The sequence below is a fragment of the Strix aluco genome, chromosome 2, assembly GCF_031877795.1.
Source record: "Strix aluco isolate bStrAlu1 chromosome 2, bStrAlu1.hap1, whole genome shotgun sequence".
In the NCBI taxonomy this organism is placed as follows: Eukaryota; Metazoa; Chordata; class Aves; order Strigiformes; family Strigidae; genus Strix; species Strix aluco.
The window spans coordinates 137,278,667-137,301,301 of record NC_133932.1 but is presented as its reverse complement, the minus strand read 5'-3'; the positions used below and the strand labels follow the sequence as shown (position 1 = coordinate 137,301,301).

General features: G+C 65.4%; 1 protein-coding gene across 2 annotated transcripts; it reads right to left on the bottom strand.

The window, feature by feature from the left end:
- Positions 1–257: 257 nt before the first annotated feature.
- On the bottom strand, positions 258–22,273 carry NUMA1 (nuclear mitotic apparatus protein 1). 2 transcript variants are annotated; one of them, XM_074816594.1, is made up of 26 exons: positions 22,217–22,273; positions 18,345–18,417; positions 17,926–18,014; positions 16,178–16,257; positions 15,434–15,516; positions 15,275–15,355; positions 14,954–15,038; positions 14,239–14,371; positions 13,562–13,719; positions 12,154–12,271; positions 10,647–10,764; positions 10,182–10,322; positions 9,824–9,946; positions 6,134–9,346; positions 5,914–5,955; positions 5,035–5,103; positions 4,806–4,916; positions 4,496–4,714; positions 4,252–4,409; positions 3,895–4,141; positions 2,504–2,783; positions 2,261–2,397; positions 1,921–2,130; positions 1,264–1,365; positions 997–1,167; positions 258–784 (listed from the first exon to the last, which is right to left on the bottom strand). In XM_074816594.1, the coding sequence occupies exons 2-26, from the start codon at positions 18,384–18,386 to the stop codon at positions 749–751; spliced, it is 6,246 nt and encodes a 2,081-aa protein (XP_074672695.1). In that variant the 5' UTR covers positions 18,387–18,417; positions 22,217–22,273; the 3' UTR covers positions 258–748. The 2 variants fall into 2 exon arrangements, with proteins under 2 accessions (XP_074672695.1, XP_074672694.1); XM_074816593.1 differs by lacking the exon at positions 22,217–22,273 and adding an exon at positions 20,863–21,038.
- Positions 22,274–22,635: the final 362 nt, after the last annotated feature.

Genomic DNA, 22,635 nt, shown 5'->3' with positions numbered 1-22,635 from the left:
TGGTCAGCGTGGGGAACACCCCCGGGATTTGGGGGGGACCCGTGGGTGGGGAGAGGTGGTGATGATGGGAGTTGCTCTGGAAGAGAATAAATTAAAGGAGAAAAAAAAGAGAGAAAACTCTTCTGGGGGGGCCCTGGGTGAGTGGTGGGGATAGCGAAGGGGGGCGGAGGAGGAGGAGGAAGAGGCAGCCACACTCTTCCTCCCCTTGGGGTCCCCAGTGCCAGTGGGCACAAAAAATGAGGCGGAACAAGCCAAAGCAGGAGAAAAATACAATTTATTTACAAGTAGAAACACTTTAAAAATGCTGCCCCTGTCCCTGAGGGCAGTGGCAGGTCAGGGGGGGCCAGTCACTGCCCTGCTGGGGCCTGGCTGCTGCACCCCCCCCGGCCCTGGGGACTCCCAAAGCAGGGAGGAAGATAAGGAGGAGGAGGGTGGTGGCCTTGGGGATGCCCCAGCCCACCTCTGTCCCCCTCCCTGGGGTTGGGGGATCCCCCCGGGGGGAGGGTTCAGCCCCTGGCCCCCCCCCTCCCTGCACCCACAGAGGGGTTCCAGGCTGGGGGCTGTGTTCAGGACAGGGGAAAGGGGGTCCCATCTGTGTGTCCCCCCACCCCTCCTGGTGCTGCAGGGCCCTGGGGACGTCCCCACAGCACTGGGGGGGGCAGGGAGAGGCGAGAGGGGTGCAGAGCTGGTGTGGGGGGGACTGGGGGACACTCCCCCCGGGGTGGGGTGCAGCACAGTCGGGGCACCCTCAGAATTTCGTGTCCTTGAGCGGTCGGCGACTGGCCTGGACAGGACAGAGCAGAGAAGGGACAGTGGGGGCTGTGCCCCCCCCTCAAGGACCCACTGCCCTGTGACAGCAGGGGATCCCCACCCCCATTGCCCCCATGAGCCCAGGGCAGAGGTTTGGGGTACTGGGGTATGCACATGTACCCCTCACATCGCCCCCACACTTGGGGGGGGCACGGCTGGGGGGCGCGGGGGGGTCGCAGGGCCTACCTTGCCCTTGGGAGACTTGGCGGTGGCGATGCGGGGCGAGCGGCGGGCGCTGCCGCGCGGGGAGTTCTTCTTGGGGGTGGTTTTCCGGCCAGCTGCCCGGCGCAGGAGGCTGTTCCCCAATTTTTTGGGGGTGTTGAGGATGCTGAACGCCATCGACTGGCGCCTCTCGGCCTGAGGAGGACACGGGACCGTGAGCTCGGGGCAGGATGGGGGGCGTCCCCAGGATGGGGGGGTCCCCCCCACTCTTCTGTTCTCTCTGGAGCTCACCTGCTTGCTGGGGGGCTGCTGCTCACTCCTGCGGCTGCCCTGGGAGCTGCGCCGCTCCCGGGGGGTCTGGGGGCGCGGGAAGCAGCTGGTCGGCTTCTTAGACTGGAAAAAAAAGGGGGGGGCACAATCTAGAACCATCATCTGGGGGGGGGGGACACACGACACAAACTGGCAGTGTCGTTGGGGACACACACACAAACTGGCAGTGTCGTTGGGGACACACACACAAACTGGCACTGTCATTGGGGGGCAAACTGGAACCGTTGTCGGGGGGGGACAAACTGGCACTGTCGTCCTTGTGGGGACAAACTGGAACCATCATCTGGGGGGACAAACTAGAATCGTTGTTGGGGGGGGACAAACTGGCACTGTCATCATTGGGGGGACAAACGAACCATTGTCATGGCGGGGGGTACAGACTGGAACCGTCATGGGGGGGGGGGGCAAACTGGAACTGTTGTCCTTGGGGGGGACAAACTGGCACTGTCATTGTGGGGACAGGACCCCTGGGGGCCCCCCTCCCTGGGCTGGGGAAGGCCAAAGGCTCAAAGCCACTCCCGGGGCCCCTCAACATCTGGAGAACATCTGCAGCTGCCCCAGTCCCCTGGCGAGGGCGAGGGGAGCAGCCTCAGCGGCGCGGGGTGGGGCCGGACTCACCTCGGGGGTGTCGGGACCCTGGTGGGATTCGTCCGAGAGGCGTTTGCGTTGCTGGCGGGTGGTGATGCCGCCGGGCCAGGCTGTGGCCAGGGTGCTGCGGCGGGCGGCAGGGGCAAGCTGCGAGGGCTGCATGCTGGCCCGCCGCAGCGTCTCCGTCGGGTCACCCGTCTTCATCTCCTCGTCCGTGATGGTCCCCAGCGAGTTGGAGGGCTGGGGGCGGGGGGGGAAAGGGAGGTGTGGCTGAGGGGTGATGCTCTGTGGGGTCCCCAGAGCCGCCCGCCAGCCACTCCCCATCCCCCAGAAAAAGTGGGGGGTAAGGGGGGGCCACCCCAGGCCTTACCCTGCTCTCCAGGGGGTAACAGGTCTTCAGGTGGGGCGGGCAGACTCGGTTCCGCTGCTGCAGCTCCGCGATGCGGTTCCAGTCGTCCAGTTGCTCGGGTTCATCCTGGCACGTGCCCAAGTAGATGCTGCTCCGGCCTAAAAACAAAAGCAGGGAGGGCTGAGAATGGGGGGGGGGGCGGTGTCCCAGGTAAAAAGTGACCCCCCCTTAAAGCAGGGGGGAGCCCCCCTTGCTCGCACGCACCGAGGCTGGAGTTGCTGCTCCCCTGCAAACGCCTCAAGGAGCTGCGAGTGACCGGGCGGTAGCCAGGGAGGCCCAGCAGCGCCGAATTGCCGGGGGTCTCCTGCGGGGAGGAGGTTTCCAGCTGATCGAGGGATTCCCGGGAGGGGAAGCTGGTGAGGGAGCGGGTGGAGGCGGCCGAGCGCAGGCGGCTCTTGCCGGGGGCGGCGTTGGGGGGCTGAGCCGCCGGGACGCTGCAGAAGGAGACGTCGGCGCTGTCCGGTTCCTCTGTCTTGGCTTGTTTCTGGGAGGAGGAAATCCAGAGATTGTGGAATCATGGAACGGTTTGGGTTGGAAGGGACCTTAACGATCATCCAGTGCCACCCCCTTGCCCCGGGCAGGGCCACCTTCCAGTAGCCCAGGTTGCCCAAAGCCCCGTCCAACCTGGCCTTGAACCCTTCCAGGGAGGGGGCAGCCACAGCTTCTCTGGGCAACCTGTGCCAGGGCCTCCCCACCCTCACAGGGAACAATTTCTGCCTTAGATCTGATCTAAATCTCCCCTCTGTCAGTTTAAACCCGTTTCCCCTCATCCTATCCCTCCCCCCTGATGACGAGTCCCTCCCCCCTTTTCTGTAGCCCCTTTCAGTCCTGGGAGGCCGCTCTAAGGTCTCCCCGGAGCCTTCTCTTCTCCAGCTGAACCCCCCAACTCTCTCAGCCTGTCCTCACAGGGGGGTGCTCCAGCCCCCCGAGCATCTCTGTGGCCTCCTCTGGCCCCGCTCGAGCAGGTCCGTGTCCTTCTGCTGTTGGTGCCCCCAGAGCTGGACCCAGCACTGCAGGGGGGTCTCCTGAGAGCGGAGCAGAGGGGGAGAATCCCCCCCTCGCCCTGCTGCCCACACTGCTCTGGGTGCAGCCCAGCACACGGGTGGCTTTCTGGGCTGCCAGCGCACATTTGCTGGCTCACAGGCAGTTTTCCACCCACCAACACTCCCAAGTCCTTCCTGGGGCTGCTCTCCACCCCTGCATCCCCCAGCCCATATGGACACTGGGGGTTGCCCCTCCAGGTATCAGCCCACCCCCCCCACCAAGCCCTCAGCAGGGGCTGGAGCTGCCCTGGGGGGGGAGCTGCTGTGCCCTGTGGCTGCCGAAGCAGATAAAAAGCTGCCACCCTCATCCTCCCCCGCTGCCCCCTCAGCCCTTGTGTGGTGGCAACGAGGGTCTTGGGGACGAGGTGTCGTGGGGGAGAGTTTGGGGGCACAAACAGCCCTGCAGCAGCTCAGCAACACACACGTCCCCGTCCTCAGCATGGAGACCCTGCCCCACAGATCCCCCCCTGCCCCACGGATGCCCCCCCCGACCCACAGATCCCTCCCAGCCCCACAGATCCCCTCCCTGCCCCACACCTGGGCCCCACTCACTTTCGTCATGGTGATGTCGATGGTGGTGGTGCGGCGCCGGGCCGAGCGGGTTTTGCAGCCGGAGTCGAGCGAGAGGTCGCCCAAGGAGCCGGCGCTGCTCTCCAGCTGCGAGCGCGTGCGGCTGGGGATGGGGGTGAAGTAGAGGCTCTCCAGAGACTCCACCTTGCGCGGCAACTGCTGGGACACCAGCGAATCTTCAGCGTCCGGCGGCACCGCCGAGGCCTCCGAGTGCGAGCGGCCAGCCTTCCTACAGGAACGGTAGCACCAGGGGTTAACCGAGTAAGAGTGAGGAGGAGGAGGAGGAGGAGGAGGCGGCGGGGGGGGCACCAGGGTTTGCCGAGCGGCTCACGCTGGTACCTGGTGGAGTTGAGCGGCTGCGCTTCGTCAAGGCTGAGGTCGAGGCTGTCAGTGCTGAGGTCGGAGGGGTTCTGGCGGAACGTCTCGCGGCCCTTCAGCGTGTCCGTGGTCACTTGGAACTTGCCGAGCTCCCGTAGCTGCCGGTTGGCAAACTCCACCTGGATGGGAAGTGGGGAGGGATGGATCCCCCCGGCGGAGGCGAGGAGGAAAGAGGAGGAGGAGGGTGAAGCCGCGCCGTGCCCACCTGCGCCTCCAGGCTGCGGACCTGGCCGCTGAGGTTCCTGCAGCTCAGCTCCGACTCCTTGGCCTGCAGGACGCTCTGCTGCAGCTCCTTGGCCAACTTCTCCGACTCGGCCCGCAGCTCTGCGTTCTCCTTCTGCAGCTGCTCCATGGCCTTCAGCTTCTCCGCCAGGTCTTGGTTCTGCTGCTTCTTTGCATCGTAGTGAGTTTTTGCCTTCTCCATCTGGGATATTGAGGAGAGAAAACCCGTCAAGCTTCTCCGGGGAGCCGGGGAAGGGGGGGATGGGGCCGCGCCAGCCCCCGCCGTGGCGTACTTGGCCTTTGTAGTGCTCAGCTGCCTGCTCCTTCTGGGCGAGCTGCGCCTGCAGCTCTGCAACCTTCTCCTGCTGACGGGTGGCTTCTGCCTGCAGCTCCCCTTCCAGCACCTGCGGGCAGGGCAGAAACCAGCTCAGAGTCACCCTGCACCCAGCCGAGCCCCGCCCCGGGCAACCCCTGCCAGCTCCCAAGCTGGCCAAGAGCTCAGCCCCCCAGTTTTTGGTTTACCTTAACCCTCTGCTGCTGGGTGCGGGCGGCCTTCTCGTGCTGCGTCAGCTTTTTATTCAGCTCCTCCACCTGGAAGAGCGCAGCTGGGTTAGACCCACCGGGGGCACCCCCAGGAGGAAGTTTTCCTGCCCCCCCCCGGCCCCTGCCACCGAGGAAGCCCCTGGCAGAGCTCCTGCGGTTCGAGAAGGGGACGTGACACTGCGGAAGGGCCGGGGAACCCCGCGAAGCGGAGACGGCCACCACAGCCTGGCTGCTGCGAGCTCTGGCCCGGCTGGGCTCTACCTGCTCCAGGGGATGCTCGGGGAGCCCCCAGGCCCCCACTGGTTGCAGCTACGAGGCTTCTGCAGGGTCCCTGGGCAGCTCGGGCTGGGACTGGGGCGGGGGGCAAACGAAGCTGGGCAGGGAAACGGGGCTTTTCCAGCGGCGATTCCCAAGTGCTGACCCCAACTGCCGTAAGGTATCAGCACCTCTGGCCACATCTGGATTGTGCTTTCTGGGAGCGCAGCCCCCTCCTCTCGCTCCTGCCAGCTGGGCGAGGAGCTGAACCCCACTTAGGGAGGGGAAAAAGGGGTGGACAGAAGGAAGGGGGTAGCCTGGGTGCCCCCCAAATCCCCTCTCCGAGGATGAGGAGCAACGGTCCCGTGTCGAGGAGCCCTGGATGCTCTCAGCAGCCGCCAGCACTGCTGCAGCTCCTGGTTCCTACTCCCCAGGGTGGGGGGGGGCGAAGGCACAAGCCCAGAGACCTGGAGCCAAGCACCCCACGGCTGGGTCCCCACCGCAAACAGGTGACGAGAGGAGAGGGCGGCTCCGGTGGGAAGCGGCAGCAGGCCGGGCCGTGCACCGTCACCGTTTAAGCAGCCGGCACCTCGCGTGCGTTACCTGCTTGGCTTGGTCTTTCCGAAACCCCTCGAGCTGCTCCACCTGCCAGCACAGAAGGCAGAAGTAAATACGTGGCCGGCACAGACCAGGAGCATCCATCCCCTTCTCACCCCAGTCCCCCAGCTCCTGGGCTGAGCAGCACGATGAGGATTTGGGGGTGCCAAAACACGCCCCGTTTCCCAGGAGGGTGGGGGGGGGAGGAGGTTGCAGGAGCCCCTACCTGAGCCGTCAGCCTCTGCCTCTCCTCCAGCATCTTCCTCCTCTCCTCCAGCGCCGCCACCTTGTTGCTCTCATACTCGTTACTCAGCGCCTCCAGCTTCCGCGCCGCCTCCTCAGCCTTCTGCCGGCTGCCGGCCACCAGCTCCTCCGACGCCAAGCGGAGCCGCTCCAGCTCCCGCGCGTGCCGCTCTCTGGCCTGGCTCAGCTCGGCCTCGAGCCGCTGCTGCCCGCGACTCCGGCTCTCTCCGAGCCCCCGGTTCTCCTCAGCCAGCCGAGCGTTGGCCTGCTGCAACCCCGCCAACCGCGCCGCCGCCTCCGCCGCCTCCGCCTGCAGCCGCTGCACGGCCCGGTCCTGCTCCGCCGAGCGCTCCCGCAGAGACGGTACCTCGGCCGCCTCCAGCTTGGCCCGCGCCAGCTCCGCTTGCAGAGCGGCCACGGCTTTCGCCCTCTGCTCCAGGTCCTGGCGGTGCTGGCTCTCCAGTGAGGCGCGCTCGGCCTGCAGCTGCTGGCAAAGGTGCTTCAACGCCGGCAGCTCCCCGGCGAGCGCCTGGGCACTGCCGAGCTCCTGCTGCAGGGCGGCGAGGAGCTGCTCTTTCTGGAGGCACTTGTCCTGGCAGACCTTAACCTCCTGCCGCAGCTCGTCCTCGCGCTCGCTCTGGCAGTGACGGTCCCGTTTCAGGGCCTCGATGGTCAACCGCTGCTTCTCCATCTCCTCCTGGCACCGCTGCACCTCCACCTTCATCAGTGAGCAGCGCTCGGCTGCCCGCGAGGCGGCGGTGGCCATCTCTGTCTGCAGCACCCGCAGCCTCTCCTCCAGCTTCTTGCTCTTCTCCGACTCGGCGACGATCAGGCGCTTCAGCTCCTTGCTCTCCCCCTCCTTCTCCGTCACCTGCCGATGGAGGATGGACACCTCGTGCTCCAGGCTGCCGATCAGGCTGTTCTTCCTCTCCAGCTCCTGGACGCACTGGGACACTTGCTCCTTCCAGCTCTCCTCCGACCGGCTCTTCTCCTGCGCCGCGGAGCGGAGGGACGCCAGCTCCTTCTCAGCGGCGGCGGCGGCGGTTTTGCTCTGGACCAGCTCCCTGCCCTTCTCCTGCAGCTCCTTCCGCAGGGCCTCCACAGTGCTGTCGTGCAGAGCCTGCGCCGACCTCGAGGCCTCCAGCAGCTTCTGCAGCTCCGACGCCTTCTCCTTCTGCTGCGCCGCTTCCCGCCTCGAGGCCTCCAGCTCCGCTTGCTCCGCCGTCGCCGCCTCGGCCGCCGCTCGCTCCAGAGCGGCCACAGCCTCCCGCTGCTCCCTGCACTTCTGCTCCAGCTCCTCCACTTGCGAACGAAGCGCCTGCGTCTCCTTCAGCTTCTCCTGGTAGAGCTCTTGGCTCGAGCTGGATTCCTGCTCCCTGGGATGGGTCTTCTCCTCCAAGCTTTTGAGGGATGTCTCCTTTGAGCAGGTGGCCTTGACGCCGTCCCCCTCCACACCCCTGCTCCGGGCGGCCTCCAAGAAGCCCTGTGGCTCCTTGGTCGCCTCCGCTGAGGCGAGTTCTCCTTTCAGCTTGCTGACCGTCTTCTGCAGGTCCCTCAGCTCCTCGCCCCACGAGACATTTTTCCGGCGGAGCTCCTCCAGCTCCCGCTGCTTCTCCTCCAGCAGCTCCCGGGCCCGGGCCAGCTCCTCCTGATGCACCGACCTCTCCACCCTCTGCTCGTTGAGGGAATTTTGCAGCTGCGCCTCCAGCTCGGCCTTACGGGCTCGCTCGGTGCCGCAATCCGCCTTTCCCCGTTCCACCTCCTGTCGCAAGCGTTCGGCTTCCTCCTCCCGTCCTGCCAGGTCCCGCTGGTGCTCCCGCAGCGTCTCCTCCAGCCTGGCGCCCAGCAGGCTCAGCTCCCCGGAGAGCTTCTTCACCTCCGCCTCCAGCTCCCGCTCCCGCTGCCCGCTGGCAGTGGCTGCCCGGGAGAGCTCAGCTTCCGCACTCCGCAGCCGCTCCACGGCGACTTCCAGCTCCTTGGATTTGAGCTTCTCCTGGGAAAGCTGTTGGGAGATCCCCTCCAGCGCCTCGGCAGCTCTCCGGGCATCCGCCTCCAGCCCGGCGACACGCTGGGCCGCGGTTTGCTCTGCGGCGGCCATCTTCTCCCACAGGGAGGAGACCTCGGCCCTCAGCTTCTGCTCCTCGCCCTCCTTCTCCTTCACCCACGCCTGGGCGCTGGACAGCTCGGCCTGGAGGGTGGCTAGCTTCTCCTTCTGCTCGGTGGCCAGGCGCTCTGCCTGGGCCTCCAGCGTGGCCACCTTCTCCTGCTCAGCCTGCAGCCGCTGGCAGGCCCGGCCGTGCTCCCGGCTCAGCGCCCGCATCTCCTCCTCCAGCCGCCCGCACTCTCTGGCCTCCCCTCGGGCAGCAGGGGAGGCTCCCGGTGCCTTCTCCCGGCTCTCCTCCTGCGCCCGGCTTTTGGCCACCTCCTGCGGAGCCGGCTCCCGGCCCTGCATCAGCCGCTGCCTCTCTGCTTCCAGCTCAGCGATCCTGGCCAGGCTGCCCTCCAGGCTCTCGGCCGCCCGCCTCTTCTCATCCTCCAGGATGCCCTCAGTGTTCCGCAGGGATTCCTCCAGGAAGAGCAGCCGCTCCTGCAAGCGGGTGTTTTCGCGGGCCAGCCTCTCCCTCTCAGCCAGCCTCTGCTGGTTTTCCTTCAGCCTGCCCTCCAGCTCCCGCAGCTGAGCCTTCAGCCCCTCCGCCGCTCCCTGCTGCCGCTGGGCACTGAGCTCCAAGATCCTGGCTTCCAGCTCACCGACTTTACGGCTAAGCTCGGCTTTCTCCGCCGCCGAGGCGGCCTGGCTGGTGGCTTGGGCCTGTGCCACGGCCTGCAGCTGGCCGCTCAGGGACGCGTTGGCCTCTCGCAGCTGCTGGAGCTGCTGCAGGGCAGAATCGCGCTCCCGCAGCGTCTCCTCGTGCTGAGCGTCGAGGGCAGCCAGTCGCTGGGTGCTCTGAGACTCGCCGGCCTCTCGTGCTCGCAGGTCCTGCTCCAGCTTCTCCCTGGCTCGGTGGCTCTCGGCGAGGGAGCTCTGGAGGCTGGCGACGAGGCTGCCCAGCTGCTGCTTCTCCTCCTCGAAGCGCCCGCATTCAGACTGCAGAGCTGCTTCCCGCCGCTGCTTCTCCTCCTCCAGATGCAGGACGGTGGCCTGGAGCTCGGCCCCTTTAGCGGCGAGGCTGGACACCTCCTGCTTCAGCTCTTCCAACTGGCAGAGAGAAGAGACATTGGGAGGGGGGGTGGAAACAAAACACAAACACCCCCCCCAGTGTTACTCGAGCTGAATCCAACGCTCTCGCCGCAGACCCAGGCGCCGCATCCCAGTGGGAGCTGCCCTGGTGCCTGCCTTCCCTCCCAGCACCCCCAGTACACCCCCAGTGCACCCCACTTTCCCCTTCACCTCGTCCCTTGTGCCCCAAACTCCTTTTCCCACCACGCAGGAGCCGCTCCCTCTGCAACCGACCCACGTGCCATGGTGGGTCTGGGGAGCCTGCAGTCACCTGGGTGCGGTATCCCCAAAATTCGGCACCAGAGGGTCTCCCACGGAGCGCTCAGCCCCCACCCAAGCGCAGAGAGCAGCTGGCTCTGCCCCACACGGCTTTGCCTGCGTCCCCTCAGCCAGAATTTTCCACCCAAGTGCTGCCTGCAGAAGCCAGAGCCTCTCCTGAGCTCCCCCCTGCCGTACCTTCAGTATGTCCCCCATAACTTCTCCCTTCTCCTGGGTGCTGCAGTCCCCCAGCTTGGCCAGCTGATCCTCCAGCAGAGAAATCTTCCCCTGCAGAATCTCGACCTTCTCTTCTGAGCATTTCTGGGGACAGAGACGCAGGACTGAGCACAGCGTGAGGCGAGTGGGGGGCACAGCCACCAGCTTTATTCAGCGCCAAGCTTGGGGCTTTGTGGGGGGGACAACCACGGGGACCCCTTCCTGTGTGCCGGAGGCTCCTGCCCACACCGGGGCACGAGGTAGCCCCAGGAGAAAGTCCCTAGCTCAAGGTGGGGGGCTGTGGGTGCCCCCCAGCCCTAGTAGGGACCCCCTTTGTCACCTTCTCTTGCAGGGCAGCGCGCAGCTCACTCTCCAGCTGCCCCTGCTTCTCCTGCGACTGTGCCAGGGCTGCGTTGTGCTCCTCCGAGAGCTCGTTCAAGGCTTCCTGCAGCTGGACCAAGTGGCTGGCGATCTCCCGCAGCTGCGGTGGAGGGAAAAAAAACAAAAAAAACCAAAAAAAACAGTCCCAGAGAAAGCTCGGCTCAGCTCCCCTCTCCTGAGCACTGAGCATCCGCATCCTGGATGCTCACGTCCTGCAGCACCAACCCCCCCCAGCCCCTACTTCCCACCCCCATGGTTCCCTTCTCCCTTCGGATCAGGATCCAGAGCCCAAAGCAGGTTCAGTCCCAGGGTCAAGGTCACACAAGCCCAGCAGCAGAGCTGTCAGGAGGCCAGCACCCAGCCCTGCCATCAAATCCTCCCCGCTCTGGGTCCCACAATAAGGGGGGAGGCGAAGAGGATGCACCTTGAAGGAGAGATCCCCGTTCTCCTCGGACAGCTGGTTGATTTTTCGGTCCATCTGACCTTTTTCAGTCTTCAGGTCCTGGCACTGCTTGAGGGCCTCATGCAAGCGCACCATCAGACTGCGGGAGAGGGGGTCGTTAGAGCAGGGGGTGCAGCCAGGACATCACTGGGGACCGACGCCGCTGGGTATTGCTGAGGAAAATGAGGTACCGAGGCGCCTCTGTGCCGCAGTGAGAAACCGCCGTAAATTCAGCCCTAAATCGGGTCCCGACCCAAGCAGAGCGGGGCTACGCGGCGTTTGCAGGAGCCTGACTGCTCTGAACTGAGGGTGGAGGCGGCTGCGGGGCCCCAGCCACCCCTCTGCAAAGCAACATGAGTGAGGGGAAGATAAAAAAGGCATGGCACCAGCCAGCGGAGGCTGGGCCTCCTTCCCAAGTAAACATGTCACTGCACAGGGACAGGGCAAAGACTGGGACGCAGCGCGGCAGGCAACGGAATTCAAGTGTATGATGCAGCCCAGTTCAGATCCGATCAAACTGGGTCAAACTGGAGGGCTAGCAGCTGGGGAAGGGGCTGGGGTTGGGAGTTCTAATAGCACCCTGAAAGCTTTCGGTGATGTGGAGCCTTTCCCAGGCAGGCGAGACCCGCGTGGGCAGCACGGTCCTTCCCCGCGACAGGGACGGATGTTCCCGGGCCGGGTTCAAGGTGAGGGTCCCCGCTGCGATAAAAACAGGCCACAGGCTGTAATTACACCGACCAAGAGGCCCAGCGTGCTGGCTAGCACAGTCGTGCCCTGGGCTGCAGGGAGAGCAGTGTGGGCAGCAGGGCGAGGGGGGGATTCTCCCCCTCTGCTCCGCTCTCGGGAGACCCCCCTGCAGTGCTGGGTCCAGCTCTGGGGGCACCAACAGCAGAAGGACACGGACCTGCTCGAGCGGGGCCAGAGGAGGCCACGAAGATGCTCGGGGGGCTGGAGCACCCCCCTGTGAGGACAGGCTGAGAGAGTTGGGGGGTTCAGCTGGAGAAGAGAAGGCTCCGGGGAGACCTTAGAGCGGCCTCCCAGGACTGAAAGGGGCTACAGGAAAGGGGGGAGGGACTCGTCATCAGGGGGGAGGGATAGGATGAGGGGGAACAGGTTTAAACTGACAGAGGGGAGATTTAGGTGAGATCTAAGGAAGAAATCCTTCCCTGTGAGGGTGGTGAGGCCCTGGCACAGGTTGCCCAGAGAAGCTGTGGCTGCCCCCTTCCTGGAAGGGTTCAAGGCCAGGTTGGACGGGGCTTTGGGCAACCTGGGCTAGTGGAAGGTGTCCTTATCTGTGATTTTATAACTGCCAAAGCCACCTCCTCCCCAGGGCGCCGTATGGAACAGGAGGGAGGTTTGCCCTCACCCCTGTGTTGTGCGTTGCTGGGGAAGAGACAGACAACACAGAATCTGGGACCACAGATGCGATGAGGACCAGCCCGGCAGGAGGGAGCGGAGGGATTACAGACAGGACTGTGGACAGAATTACCTCTCGTTCTTCTCCCGCAGCTCCTCCATTTCCTTGGGCTCCAGCTCATCCGCCGCTTGCTTCTCGTTGAGCAGAGCCAAGCGATCAATCCGCTGCTGCATCATGGTGATCTGAGCCTCTGCAGAGGGTGGCGAGAAAGGGCCTGTTACCATCTTTTTTTGCCACCTGACCCCCCCAACAGCGTGGCAGAGGACGTCTGTCCTCCTCCCAAGCCAGCGAGGGGCCACTGCACAGAAACCCTTTGCAGGAGACAGAAAAGCCACGTTGCCAGCGCTGCCACTTGGCGCGGGCACTGCTTCACTCATGGCTTTTGTTGCCCAGGATAGACAAGGGAATATGAGAGGGAAGAAGGAACCTGCAGCCTCTGTGTGTATCTGGGGAAATCCCCAGTGTGGAGAGTGTTTTAGATGCGGATGGTGAGACTCCTCTGCCTGCCAGCCTGCTCCAAACCATTTGGCAAGGGGCACCCACAGCCATCTCCGAAAGATGCTCGGAGTTGTCATCACATCAGCCAGACCTTCCGCAGAATCCCAGAATCATGTTGGTTGAAGCCCTTGAAGCTCCTCCAGTCCAACCATGAACCTCACCCTGACCGTTCCCAACTCCACCAGATCCCTCAGCGCTGGGTCAGCCCGACTCTTCAACCCCTCCAGGGATGGGGACTCCCCCCCTGCCCTGGGCAGCCCATTCCAACGCCCAACAACCCCTTCTGCAAAGAAATCCTTCCGAAGAGCCAGTCTGACCCTGCCCTGGCGCAGCTTGAGGCCATTCCCTCTTGGCCTGCCGCTGGTTCCTTGGCTCAAGAGACTCATCCCCCCTCTCTGCACCCTCCTCTCAGGGAGTTGGAGAGGGCCATGAGGTCTCCCCTCAGCCTCCTCTTCTCCACACTAAACCCCCCCAGTTCCCTCAGCCGCTCCCCATCACACCTGTGCTCCAGACCCTGCACCAGCTCCGTTGCCCTTCTCTGGACACGCTCGAGTCATTCAATGGCCTTTTTGGAGTGAGGGGCCCAAAACTGAACCCAGGAATCGAGGGGCGGCCTCACCAGTGCCGAGCACAGGGGTCAGATCCCTTCCCTGTCCCTGCTGGCCACGCTAGTGCTGATACAAGCCAGGATGCCATTGGCCTTCTTGGCCACCTGGGCACACTGCTGGCTCCTGTTCAGCCGGCCTGTGCCCTTGGCCCACCGCAGAGCGAGGCACAGCAAACCCCCGAGCTGCCCTCTCCGCTCTGGAAAGCGGAAAAGCCCCAGAGCCACAAGCTGTGCTCACTTGGGGCTTGGCAGGATGGACCGTGCACGAGCTCAGTTGTAGCAGGGCCAAAATCAGAACCAAGTCACAGAAACCAGAGGATGTCTCAGCCCCAGAGAGCCCTCCCTGCACCCCAGGACGTCCCGCAAGCAACTGACCCTTCTCCGTGATGAGTTTGCGATTCTCTGCCAGCTCCACCTCCAGCTCATCCCGGTTTTCTCGCTCAGCAGCCAACTGCTTCTTCAGGCGTCGCAGCTGGAACTGGGGGGTCCGCATGACGTCCCCCATGGGCGAGGACGGAGGGCCAGGGAGCTCGCTGCGGAGAGGTACACCGCGTCACTCGGGTTATCTGGCCCCGCTCCAGTTCCCCCGGCTGAGGCGGGTTCAGAGCGATAACTGACGCCTCAGCAGCTGAGCAGAAAGGCCGCTCTCCTCCTCCGGGTGACACGAAGCACAGCCTCTGCGTGTCTGGTGTGCAGGTACAAAACCAGTGCCCGGGCAAAGCGCCCAGCTCGTGAGAAACTGCTCAACCTGGTCCTCCCGAAGCCACCCCAGGGCAGGAGAGAACCACAAGCCGCTCTGTGAAGTGTCTGTCCTCGTTAGACTGAAACAAGCTGGGCTAAAAGTTGCTAATTACAACCCGAGCTCAGCCTACCACCGCAGAGCCCCACGTCAAGCCCAGGGAATTCGCAACAGGGTGGCACCATGGAAAAGGGGGGGTCTCTGCAGAGTCAGCGTGCAGCCTGGCCATGCCCACGGGTCCCAGAAGCCACCTTGTCCATGCCCCTCACCTCCCCTCGCTCCCCCCACGGCAGCCAAGGGGCTGGAGACGTACTTGTTGGCACCAGAGGAGGAGGAGGCAATCTTCTGCAGCTCCAGGAAACGCACCTCTCGCTTGTGCGGGAGGGAGAGCAGCGGGGAGTGCTCCTCGGAGCTGCTGCCGGACGCGCTGGACGAGGGCGGCGGCACTGGAAATCACAAGTGAGAAGTGGGTTGTGATCCTCCCGCCACTGCCAGAGGAATCCCCGGTGCACAGAAACCACAAAGACCAGTGGGGAGGGGGGAAACAGCCCCGCCAAAAAAGCCATAAACCTGCCTCATGCCCCTGTCCCACATCCCACCCACCTGGCTGCTTTGCGAGCGTTGCAGAGGCCGTGGGGGCTGTGGGGTGCGGAGAGCCCGGCGGGTACAGGGCAGCCGGGCTCTTAAATCCGAGCTTACAGGGGACAGTTCTGTAGTGCTGGGGTGAGGGGATCTGGGTGGCATTGCTGCTTTTGTGGCTTGGCAGCTACAGCAGCACAAACGGGGGAAAAAAAACTCAACGTTTTTATGCTTTAGCTTTTATGCTCAGCCCATGCTGCTGCTCTCCGCGGTTACTGATTGTTTCTGTCCAGCTCCGAGCTGGCGCTTGGACACCAGCACAGCAAACAGGTTAAAACCTGTTGATTTTACTGTGGTTGGTGAAAAAAGCAGCCCCGGTGCCAGCTCTGCCTGCACAAGGCCCCCTTCCCCGGTGTCACAGTGCGGGCAGTCGGGCCCCCAGCGCTCACCTTTCCTTTGCAGAAACGTCTCCAGATTCTCATTCAGGCTCTCCTCGTTGTCCAGCACGAATTTGAGGATCGACGCCAGCTCAACCTGCGTCGGAGGAGCCGTGGGGTCAGCAGCAACGCTGCTGCAGCGGCTGCGGTTTGCAGGCAGAGCTCCCTGCCTGCCCCTGCCCGCACTCAGAGTCACGAGTGCCGCAGCACCCGCCCCACCCCATCTTTTAAGGGGTCCCGAACACCAGAGCAGGTCTCAGGGCACCCCCAAAAGGCACCTCCACTTCCCCCCAACACCCCTGGTCCAGAGGGGGAACCTGGAAGGGATTTTACCTGGGTCTTGTAGTCAAATTCATTCCAGTCCCCGGGGCTCTGGCAGCTCATGGAGGTGTGATACAGGAGCAGCACGGCCACCTGAAATGGGGCAGAAAAGCGTCACCCACCCCGCTCGTCATCAGCGCCGGCTGGGAGCGCAACAGGCCCCGCCATTACCTTGGCCAACGCCAGCTCCTCTCCCTCCAGGAGTTTCTGTGCCGAGACCAGGTTCTCTGCGGCTGATTTGTGCTTGCAGTGCTCTGCGAGGTGAAGCAGGATTCCTGGTCACACGCCAGCGCGCCCCCCCCCCTCCATCCCCAGCACATGTCCCTGCCCCGAGGGGATGCGCTTGGGGCTGGGGGGACAACCCTGAGGAGAAGGGGAGGCACAGAGCGGAGGGCTGTGCTCCGGAGCTGAGCCCTCACAGTGCTCAGCTTCTGCCATTAATTAACTCTGACAGGTTTTTATTAACCCCCCCTGGCAACTTCCCCCTTGGTCCAGCCCCCCCACCTCGCCCTTGGCAGTCCTGTCTATGGAGGGGGGATATGAGGTGGGATACGGTGTCTCCGCTTCCAGGGAAGATCAAGCAAAATGCAAGAAACTTCCCATTTCCCCTCCCGGGCTTCCTGCTCCAGTAAAGTTTTTCCAGCAGGATTTGAGCAGCTCGAGGCCAGGAATGATCCCCCCCCTCCTCATCCAGGCAGCCACCAGCAGCCTCCCCTTCACCCCTGGCGCCTCCTTTGCACTGTGCCTGGGCTCTGGCAAGGATTCCCATGGGGAAAAACTTCCCTTCCCGCAGCCCTGCCGGCACCTCTGGGAGCTGCCGGTGCAGCGGGGGGGTCACAGGAAGCCCGCAGCCGCAGGGGTGGGGGGCACCGAGCAGGGGCAGCCGCTTCCCCCGGCGCCGGCGGAGGCTCTTACTCTGCAGGAAGCCGCGGATGAAGTTGATCCTCTCCGGCAGCGGCTGCTCCAGCACGGACTCCCCCTCCTCGCTCCTGTGGCTGGAAGAGCACGCGGGTTGCGTTAAGGCTTTACCGAAGGATTAAACCGACATTGGTTTATTTTTTTGGCAATGGAGCTTTTTTGGCTCTCAGGCAACACAGCCTCAGTCAGGGTCGTGAAGCCAAACCCAACCGCGCCGTGTCCGGGAGCGGGCGCAGACACTCCCTGCGGCCCAGGCAAACACGGTTACGTTTACCCGGGGCCTGGTAGCCAGCCCTCCCCCGGCGCGGGTGCCGGCCCGCTGCCGCTTCCTCCTCTGCCTGCCAGCCCCAGCATCCGGCACGGCAGAGGGAACCGGCGGCGGCCCCGGCATCCGGGCAGGCACCGCGCGTGGAACCGGGCATTTTTCTCACCATCACAAAGCATCCCCGGTTGTGGGAAATGGCCCCACGGACCCCATCCCCCTCCGGGTCGCTGCCCTGGAGCCCGCGCTGGATTTTCGAGGGGGCTGAAATTGCCATTTTGCGGCTTTTCTTTGAGACCGCGCTCTTCCTCAACAGCCGCCAGCTCAAACCGTGTGCCGAAAACCGGCGCTTTGGTGCCTTCGGTTACTGCCGGGGTGCCGACAGCAGGGACTCGGCTCGGGGAATGGGCTGGAAGGAGGATTTTCTCATCCTCCCAGAGTTCCTGGGTGCTGCGGGGAGCTCCCCAGCTCAGCTGGCTGCCGGGGTGTCCGCCCCGCTGCCGCCCCACTTATCAAGCCACGGTCAGGCCTGTTTAGTGAGTGCACGCCGCCGGTGATCCCGGCTAATCTGAGCTGGAGCACTGACCCAGGAGATTAACCAGGTCTGACTAAATATATCTCCGGTGCAGGCAGCTCCTTCCTCCCCACCCACCGCAGGCCGATCCCTGCTCCCAGCAGGCTCTCGTTACACAGTGCGGGAGGTAATTATAGCAGGCAGGCTCCCACAGAGCCTCCCGCCGGAAGGGTTTGAAAGCGATGCCGCGCGCTCGGCGCTGAGCAGCAGCCTCACGCCCTCCCAGTTTGCCTTGCCAGCTCGTTAACATTCAGCCAGAGCAGAGCGTGCTCGGTCCTAGCTCCGATGCCCATCGCAGCTCACGGGTTTTAATTGCCGTTCCTCCCGGTCCCGGGACGGAGAAATCAGGCTCCATCCTGCCCGTATCGTACTCGGAAGCAGCCCAATGGCCCCAGAGGACAAGAGCACGTCATGGGGCGGGAGCTGTTGAGCCTTAAAGCTGCTTTACAGACCCAAATCTTCCTCAGGACCCCCAGGCCCGCAGCTCAGGAAGTCTCACTGGGCTGTTTCCTCACCCCAGCAGCATTTATGGAAATAAAAGCGTCTCCCGTGCGGCTCCAGGAGCCCCCGCGGGGCTGGCATCGGTGCTCGGCTCTTTGCGTCAACGCCAGGAGCGAGCCCAGACATCAGCGCCGGATGCGACAGCAAACCTCAAATGATAAACTCCGGCCTAAAAAAATCCTACCTGGTCAGCTCCCTGGGGCCCCACAGGCAGACCCCGTGCCACGCCGCGTGCCAGCGGCCTCGAGCAGGTTTGTTCTCCAGCCCGAGCTGTGGCTTTCCGTGCGAAGGAGCCACAGCGCGAAGGCACGAGCCCCGTCTTTGGTTGCGGCGGGTGGCAAGCAACGGGCCGGGCTGGCTCGCAACCGGCCGGGTGGTTTGGAGCGCACCCCGGCTCCCCGTACTCACATTTTGTGGATGATCCTGATGAAGACACCACAATCCTGGAGCTGCGACAGCTCATCGAGGGGATCGGTACAAACTTTCGTGCTGTTCACCTGGAAATGGGGCGAGAGGGTCAGAAGGTGGAAGCCAACGCCAGGCAGATCCAACAGCCCCTTTATGGCCTCAGTGGCCACTCGGCTCCCGGGCAGTTCCCGCGGCCAAACCAAGCTGTTCCGGCATTTCTGGTTACTCAACAGGAACGGTGAGCAAACACCCCCCTGCCCACAAACAGCCGGGACTCGGCTGCTCCGGGACCTGCCGCAGCCACAATCCCTCCCTCAACCGGCCCTGAGGAGCCGCCGGAGCCGGCAGCAGCCGGGAGCCACCGGGCAGCGCGTCCCACCCACAGAGCAAAGCTACGGCGGAGGAAGGGGAGGCTTTACCCAAGCGAGGAGAGCCGCGGCTCTCGCGTCGTGAAGAGGCATCTTCGCGAGGCTGCCAGGTCACTGCCCGGACCTAGAAACACCAACAAAAGTGGGGGGGGGGAAGCAATTAAGGCCAAACATAGTAATTACATCAATATACGGCTTGCGCCCAGCACCAGGCATTCGTGTCCGACGAGGATCTACGCTCTGGGTTATACGGAGGCGAGCAGCCAGCTTCCTCCGGATTTTCAGCAGTCACCAAGCAGCAGCCAGGTCCCCTCCCGCAGCCCCCCCCTGGGATTTACCCCCAGAGGTCAGGATCCAGATGAGCAAGGCTCAAGGGAAAACTGCTGCTCAGGCTCCTCGTCCCCAACACCTCCTGCCGAGCCCCGAGCCCGAGCACCCAAACTTCTCTGAAACTTCTTTCCAGAGGAATTTAAGGGCCTGGCACCCCGGGAGACCCCATGCCTGGGCTGGTTTTGGCTCCGGCCCCCCCCGGGGAGGAGGGCAGCGTCCCGTCGGGCCTGTCTTTCAGGTCACACTGCGGTGGCACAAAACAACTGGTCATGGCTCGGGCTGGTCAGCCCCAGCGGCTACCGGCACCCTGAGGGATCCTGTGTCACTGAGGGGCACCACGAGCGGCCGAGGGCTCCTCCATGGCTGCGCCGAACCGCGGGCACCCAGCAGGCTCCTGGCACGGGGGCTGGCAGCTCATTGGCATGTGCTGCCCACCCTGGGATGGTGTTGTCCCCGCTGCCGGGACCGCCAGCACCCTGGGAAGATTCACCTCCCTCTAGAAAACACGAGCAACGACTTTAGAAAAGTACAAAAAATCCGGCATGTGCCAGGGAAGGTGCTGAGCTCCCACCATGGTACTGCCCGCAGCTGCTCTGGCTTCCTCCCAGCTGTATGGCCACCAGGTCCCCAAAACGCTGGCAGGGCCAGAATGGGGGTTCCCTCGTCCCCCACTTCCCCACTGCCACCACCCCCCAGCTGCTGGGACCTGGGGGGGGGTGCTCTGCCCCCCAGCCAGGACTTCACTACGGGGGCTGGAAGGAGCCTGCAAAGGTCACCTGGCCCCAAACAAGCCTGGCAAGGCAGCGGCCAAGCTGTGGGAGCGCTGCCAGTTCCCCTGCCTGCTGCTGCCAGTGCTAAGAACCACCTGCTGGGGTGTGGAGGTGGGAGGGGGGAGCCCCCCAGGCATTACCGAGCCGCCCCACTGCCCCCAGGAGTGCTGCCAGGTCCCCTCCGCAGCGACCTTTGCTTCCGCACCGGCCGTCCCCGGTGCCACCCTGGTAATCCTCCCGGCGAGGGAGCTTCCGGGAGCAGACCTGAGCGGAGGCCGATGGGGGCCGTGGTCAAAAATCACCCAGATGCTCCTCTGGGTGAGGGTGCTCCTCGGCTCCTCGCCCCATATTGCTCCCTGGCACCCCCCCACCGCCACGGGCCAGGAGCCTGCCAGGGATCCGTAGCCATTCCCAGGAGTGCCCGGTACACCACAGCCACCTGGTTTTGGGGGGACACGGGGCACCTGCCGCCTCCATGAGCCCGGCTGGGAAGTGCAGGATCCGTGGCAGGATGGGTCCTCCCTCCAGTTTGGCTAAAAACCAGCTCCTCTGCCCTGCGGCTGCAGCCTCTCGGCACCCACCGCCCCACCAGCCCCACGGCCGGGGGTGCAGCGTGCCCAAAAAACCCATCCAGGCAAAACACACCCTCGAAGGGCCGCATCCTGCCAGCGCCGAGCTGGGTTTTACTGCAGCCGGTTTGCAGAAGCGCTGGTGCCCAGCGAGAGGCCGGGTCTGTCCCCGGTCCCAGCCTGGCTCGTCTCTGGTGACATCGGCTTCCCCGAGCACCGGAGACGACACGACCCTCAGCAGGGAGCTGCCGCCCGCGCTACACCCGGATTCCTGCGACAGCAGCGCGGTGCGGCGGCACAAACCGCGGAGGGTCGGTTGGGGAAGGGTCCGGTGACGGGGTGGGGGGGACACACAAGCCCCGGGGGTGGCGGTGGTGACAGCGGCATTGTCCTTTGCCGCTTTCCCCCAGCGCCCGCTCCGGTCAAAACACAGCGTTACGCAAGCCCGCGCCTCCGGAGCTCCCGACGTGCCAACCTGCCGGAGGGACGCACCCACAGCCCCCCCACTTGTCCCAGGGTGGGGGGGTCCCGCTGTAGGGAGCACCCAGCAGCTCGCCCAGCGCAGAGCGGGCGACCCATGGTAGCCCCCCAAGTGGGGAAGGGCCCACGGCCAGCGTGGGGAGGAGGAGGAGGCAGTGGCGGCGCAAGGAGGGGAGGGGGGGGTTCACAGCCGCCACCCCGCAGCCCGAGCTCCCGGATGTTGGCGAAGCCAACTCGGCCGCCCGCGTCCCGACGCGAGTCGGGGTTCACACCTCGGGGGCTGGCGGGGCGCCGCGGCAAAGCGGCGGGGCTGGGAAACGGCGAGCTTCACCTCCCCCCGCCTCCCTCCTCCTCCTCCTCCTTCCCAGCGCTGCTGAAAACAAACAAGGAAGAGGGATAAAGTCTTTGTTCGGGCCTTACCGGGGGCGCGCGGCCGCCGTCGGCGCGCGGGGTTTAATCCGCCATGAGCGCTGGCAGCCGGGGAGGGCCAGGGAGCCAGCGGCCACGCACAAAAGAAAAGTTGTTGGGCTTCTCTTCAGCGGGGCTGGCAGGCGACGGTTCCCCTTCCTGGCCCTGGGCCACCCCACGTCACCGCGCCGAGGCCGCGCTCGTTAAAGGCACACGGCACAGAAAGCTGCCGCCACTGCCAGAGCGGCCATGGGGAGGGAGGGGGCAACGTCCGACCCCGGCCATGGGCGCACTCGCTGCCGTCACCCTGCCAGGGCCTGGGGTGACAGGGGGGGCCGCTGGGGCTGGCACAGACCCGGCGCTGGCCACGAGCAGCAGCTGCTCACCGGGAGCAGGGGGGCCTCAGCAGGGGAGGGCGCTGGGGGCCCCCAGTACCAGCCCCTGTCACCCGCTGACCCGGCTGCAGCCGCAGCCCAGCCGGTTCCCAAAATATTCCAGCCCCCCCCGCAGTGATTTGACGGGGACTGGAGTGGTGCCACGACCCACCACCGGCGGAGATGGCACGGAAGGCCGAAGGGGCTGCGGGACCCCCCGCTTTCTACCGGGAACGGCAGCTGCCAGATCCCTGCCTGCAGCCAGGGGAGCCCCAGCTGCCTCCCGGGGCTGGCAGGGAGCAGGCGGGGATCCACAGACCCTCGGGAGCCATCCCCGGGGCATCTGGGCTGCCCGAGGAGGCTCTGAGGCTGCCCCAAGCTCAGCGCTCACTGCAGCGGCCGGGAAGGGGCCGAGGAGCACCGCGCGCTGCCACGCTGACGGAGCGGAGCTCACGGAAGGAGCTTTTCCTACCGGATCGGGAGGCAAGGAAGCGCCCAGCCTGAGGCGTCGTGCGGGCGAGGCGCAGCCAGCTCGGCACACGGCGGCAGCGCCAGGCGCCCCCGGTGAAGCAGCCGGGACGGAGCCGGCGGGTACCCGCAGGCCCCTCTCTGGTAACGCACCGATCCAGCTCCCAGCGCTGCAGGGGTTGGGCCCGGGGGGGCCGGTGGGTGCCCGGCCTCGGGGCTGTCAAATAGCGGCGGCTCTGGGGGGCTCATCCATCGAGCCCCACGGCTGGTGGAGGGGCTGGAGCGGGAGGGGGCGGCCCCACCGACCCCGCACAGCCGGGCCCCAGCGAGCGCCCGCTGCGGTCACCCCAGGATGGCGACACCGGGGGCGGGAACAGGCCTCACGCAAGGCCCAGGCCGCCGCGGAGGCCTCGGCCCAGCCGCGGAAACCACCGGGGACCGCCCGAGCTCCCCACGCACCGTGATGCCGCCCCCCCCAGACCCCGCTCCCCGGGGACCGCCCCCCCCCGCCCCCCCCCTTTTACCGTCCGGGGCCGCCGCCGCCGCCGCGATTCAAACGGCTGCGCCCGCCCCCGCCGCCTCCCCATTGGCCGCCGCCGGGGCGGGGCGCGTCACGTGGGCGGAAGGGAACTACGAATCCCAGCGGCCCCTGCGGGCGGCCCAGATCTCGCGAGAGCCGCGAGGAACGCCGGGAGCGGGTTGCCGGGGCGACGGCAGCGTGTGGGGCCGGTCCGGGGACACACGGGGTCGGGGTGGGGGGGCGGGAGCGCAGGCCTCAGACCCCCACTCGGGGTGGGGACACGCGAGAGACCTGGAGGGGGCGCGGCGGGTGCAGGGCAGGGGACGCGTGGGGGTCCTGGGGGCAGCGTGGGCCCGCGCTGCCTCACAGCGCCAGGCAGGGGTCCTGCCCCACGGTGGGGGGGACGCTGTCCCGGGGGGAAGC

What these genes read in the sequence shown, in the direction of transcription:
- NUMA1 (XM_074816594.1), bottom strand. Translation starts at nt 18,386, where the DNA reads ATGCCTCTTCACGACGCGAGAGCCGCGGCTCTCCTCGCTTGG. An exon ending in CAAACTCATCACGGAGAAGG is followed by an intron (nt 12,272 to 13,561) that starts GTCAGTTGCTTG and finishes CACCCTCTGCAG; the next exon opens with AGGCTCAGATCACCATGATG. An exon ending in GGCAGAGGCTGACGGCTCAG is followed by an intron (nt 5,956 to 6,133) that starts GTAGGGGCTCCT and finishes CTGTGCTGGCAG; the next exon opens with GTGGAGCAGCTCGAGGGGTT.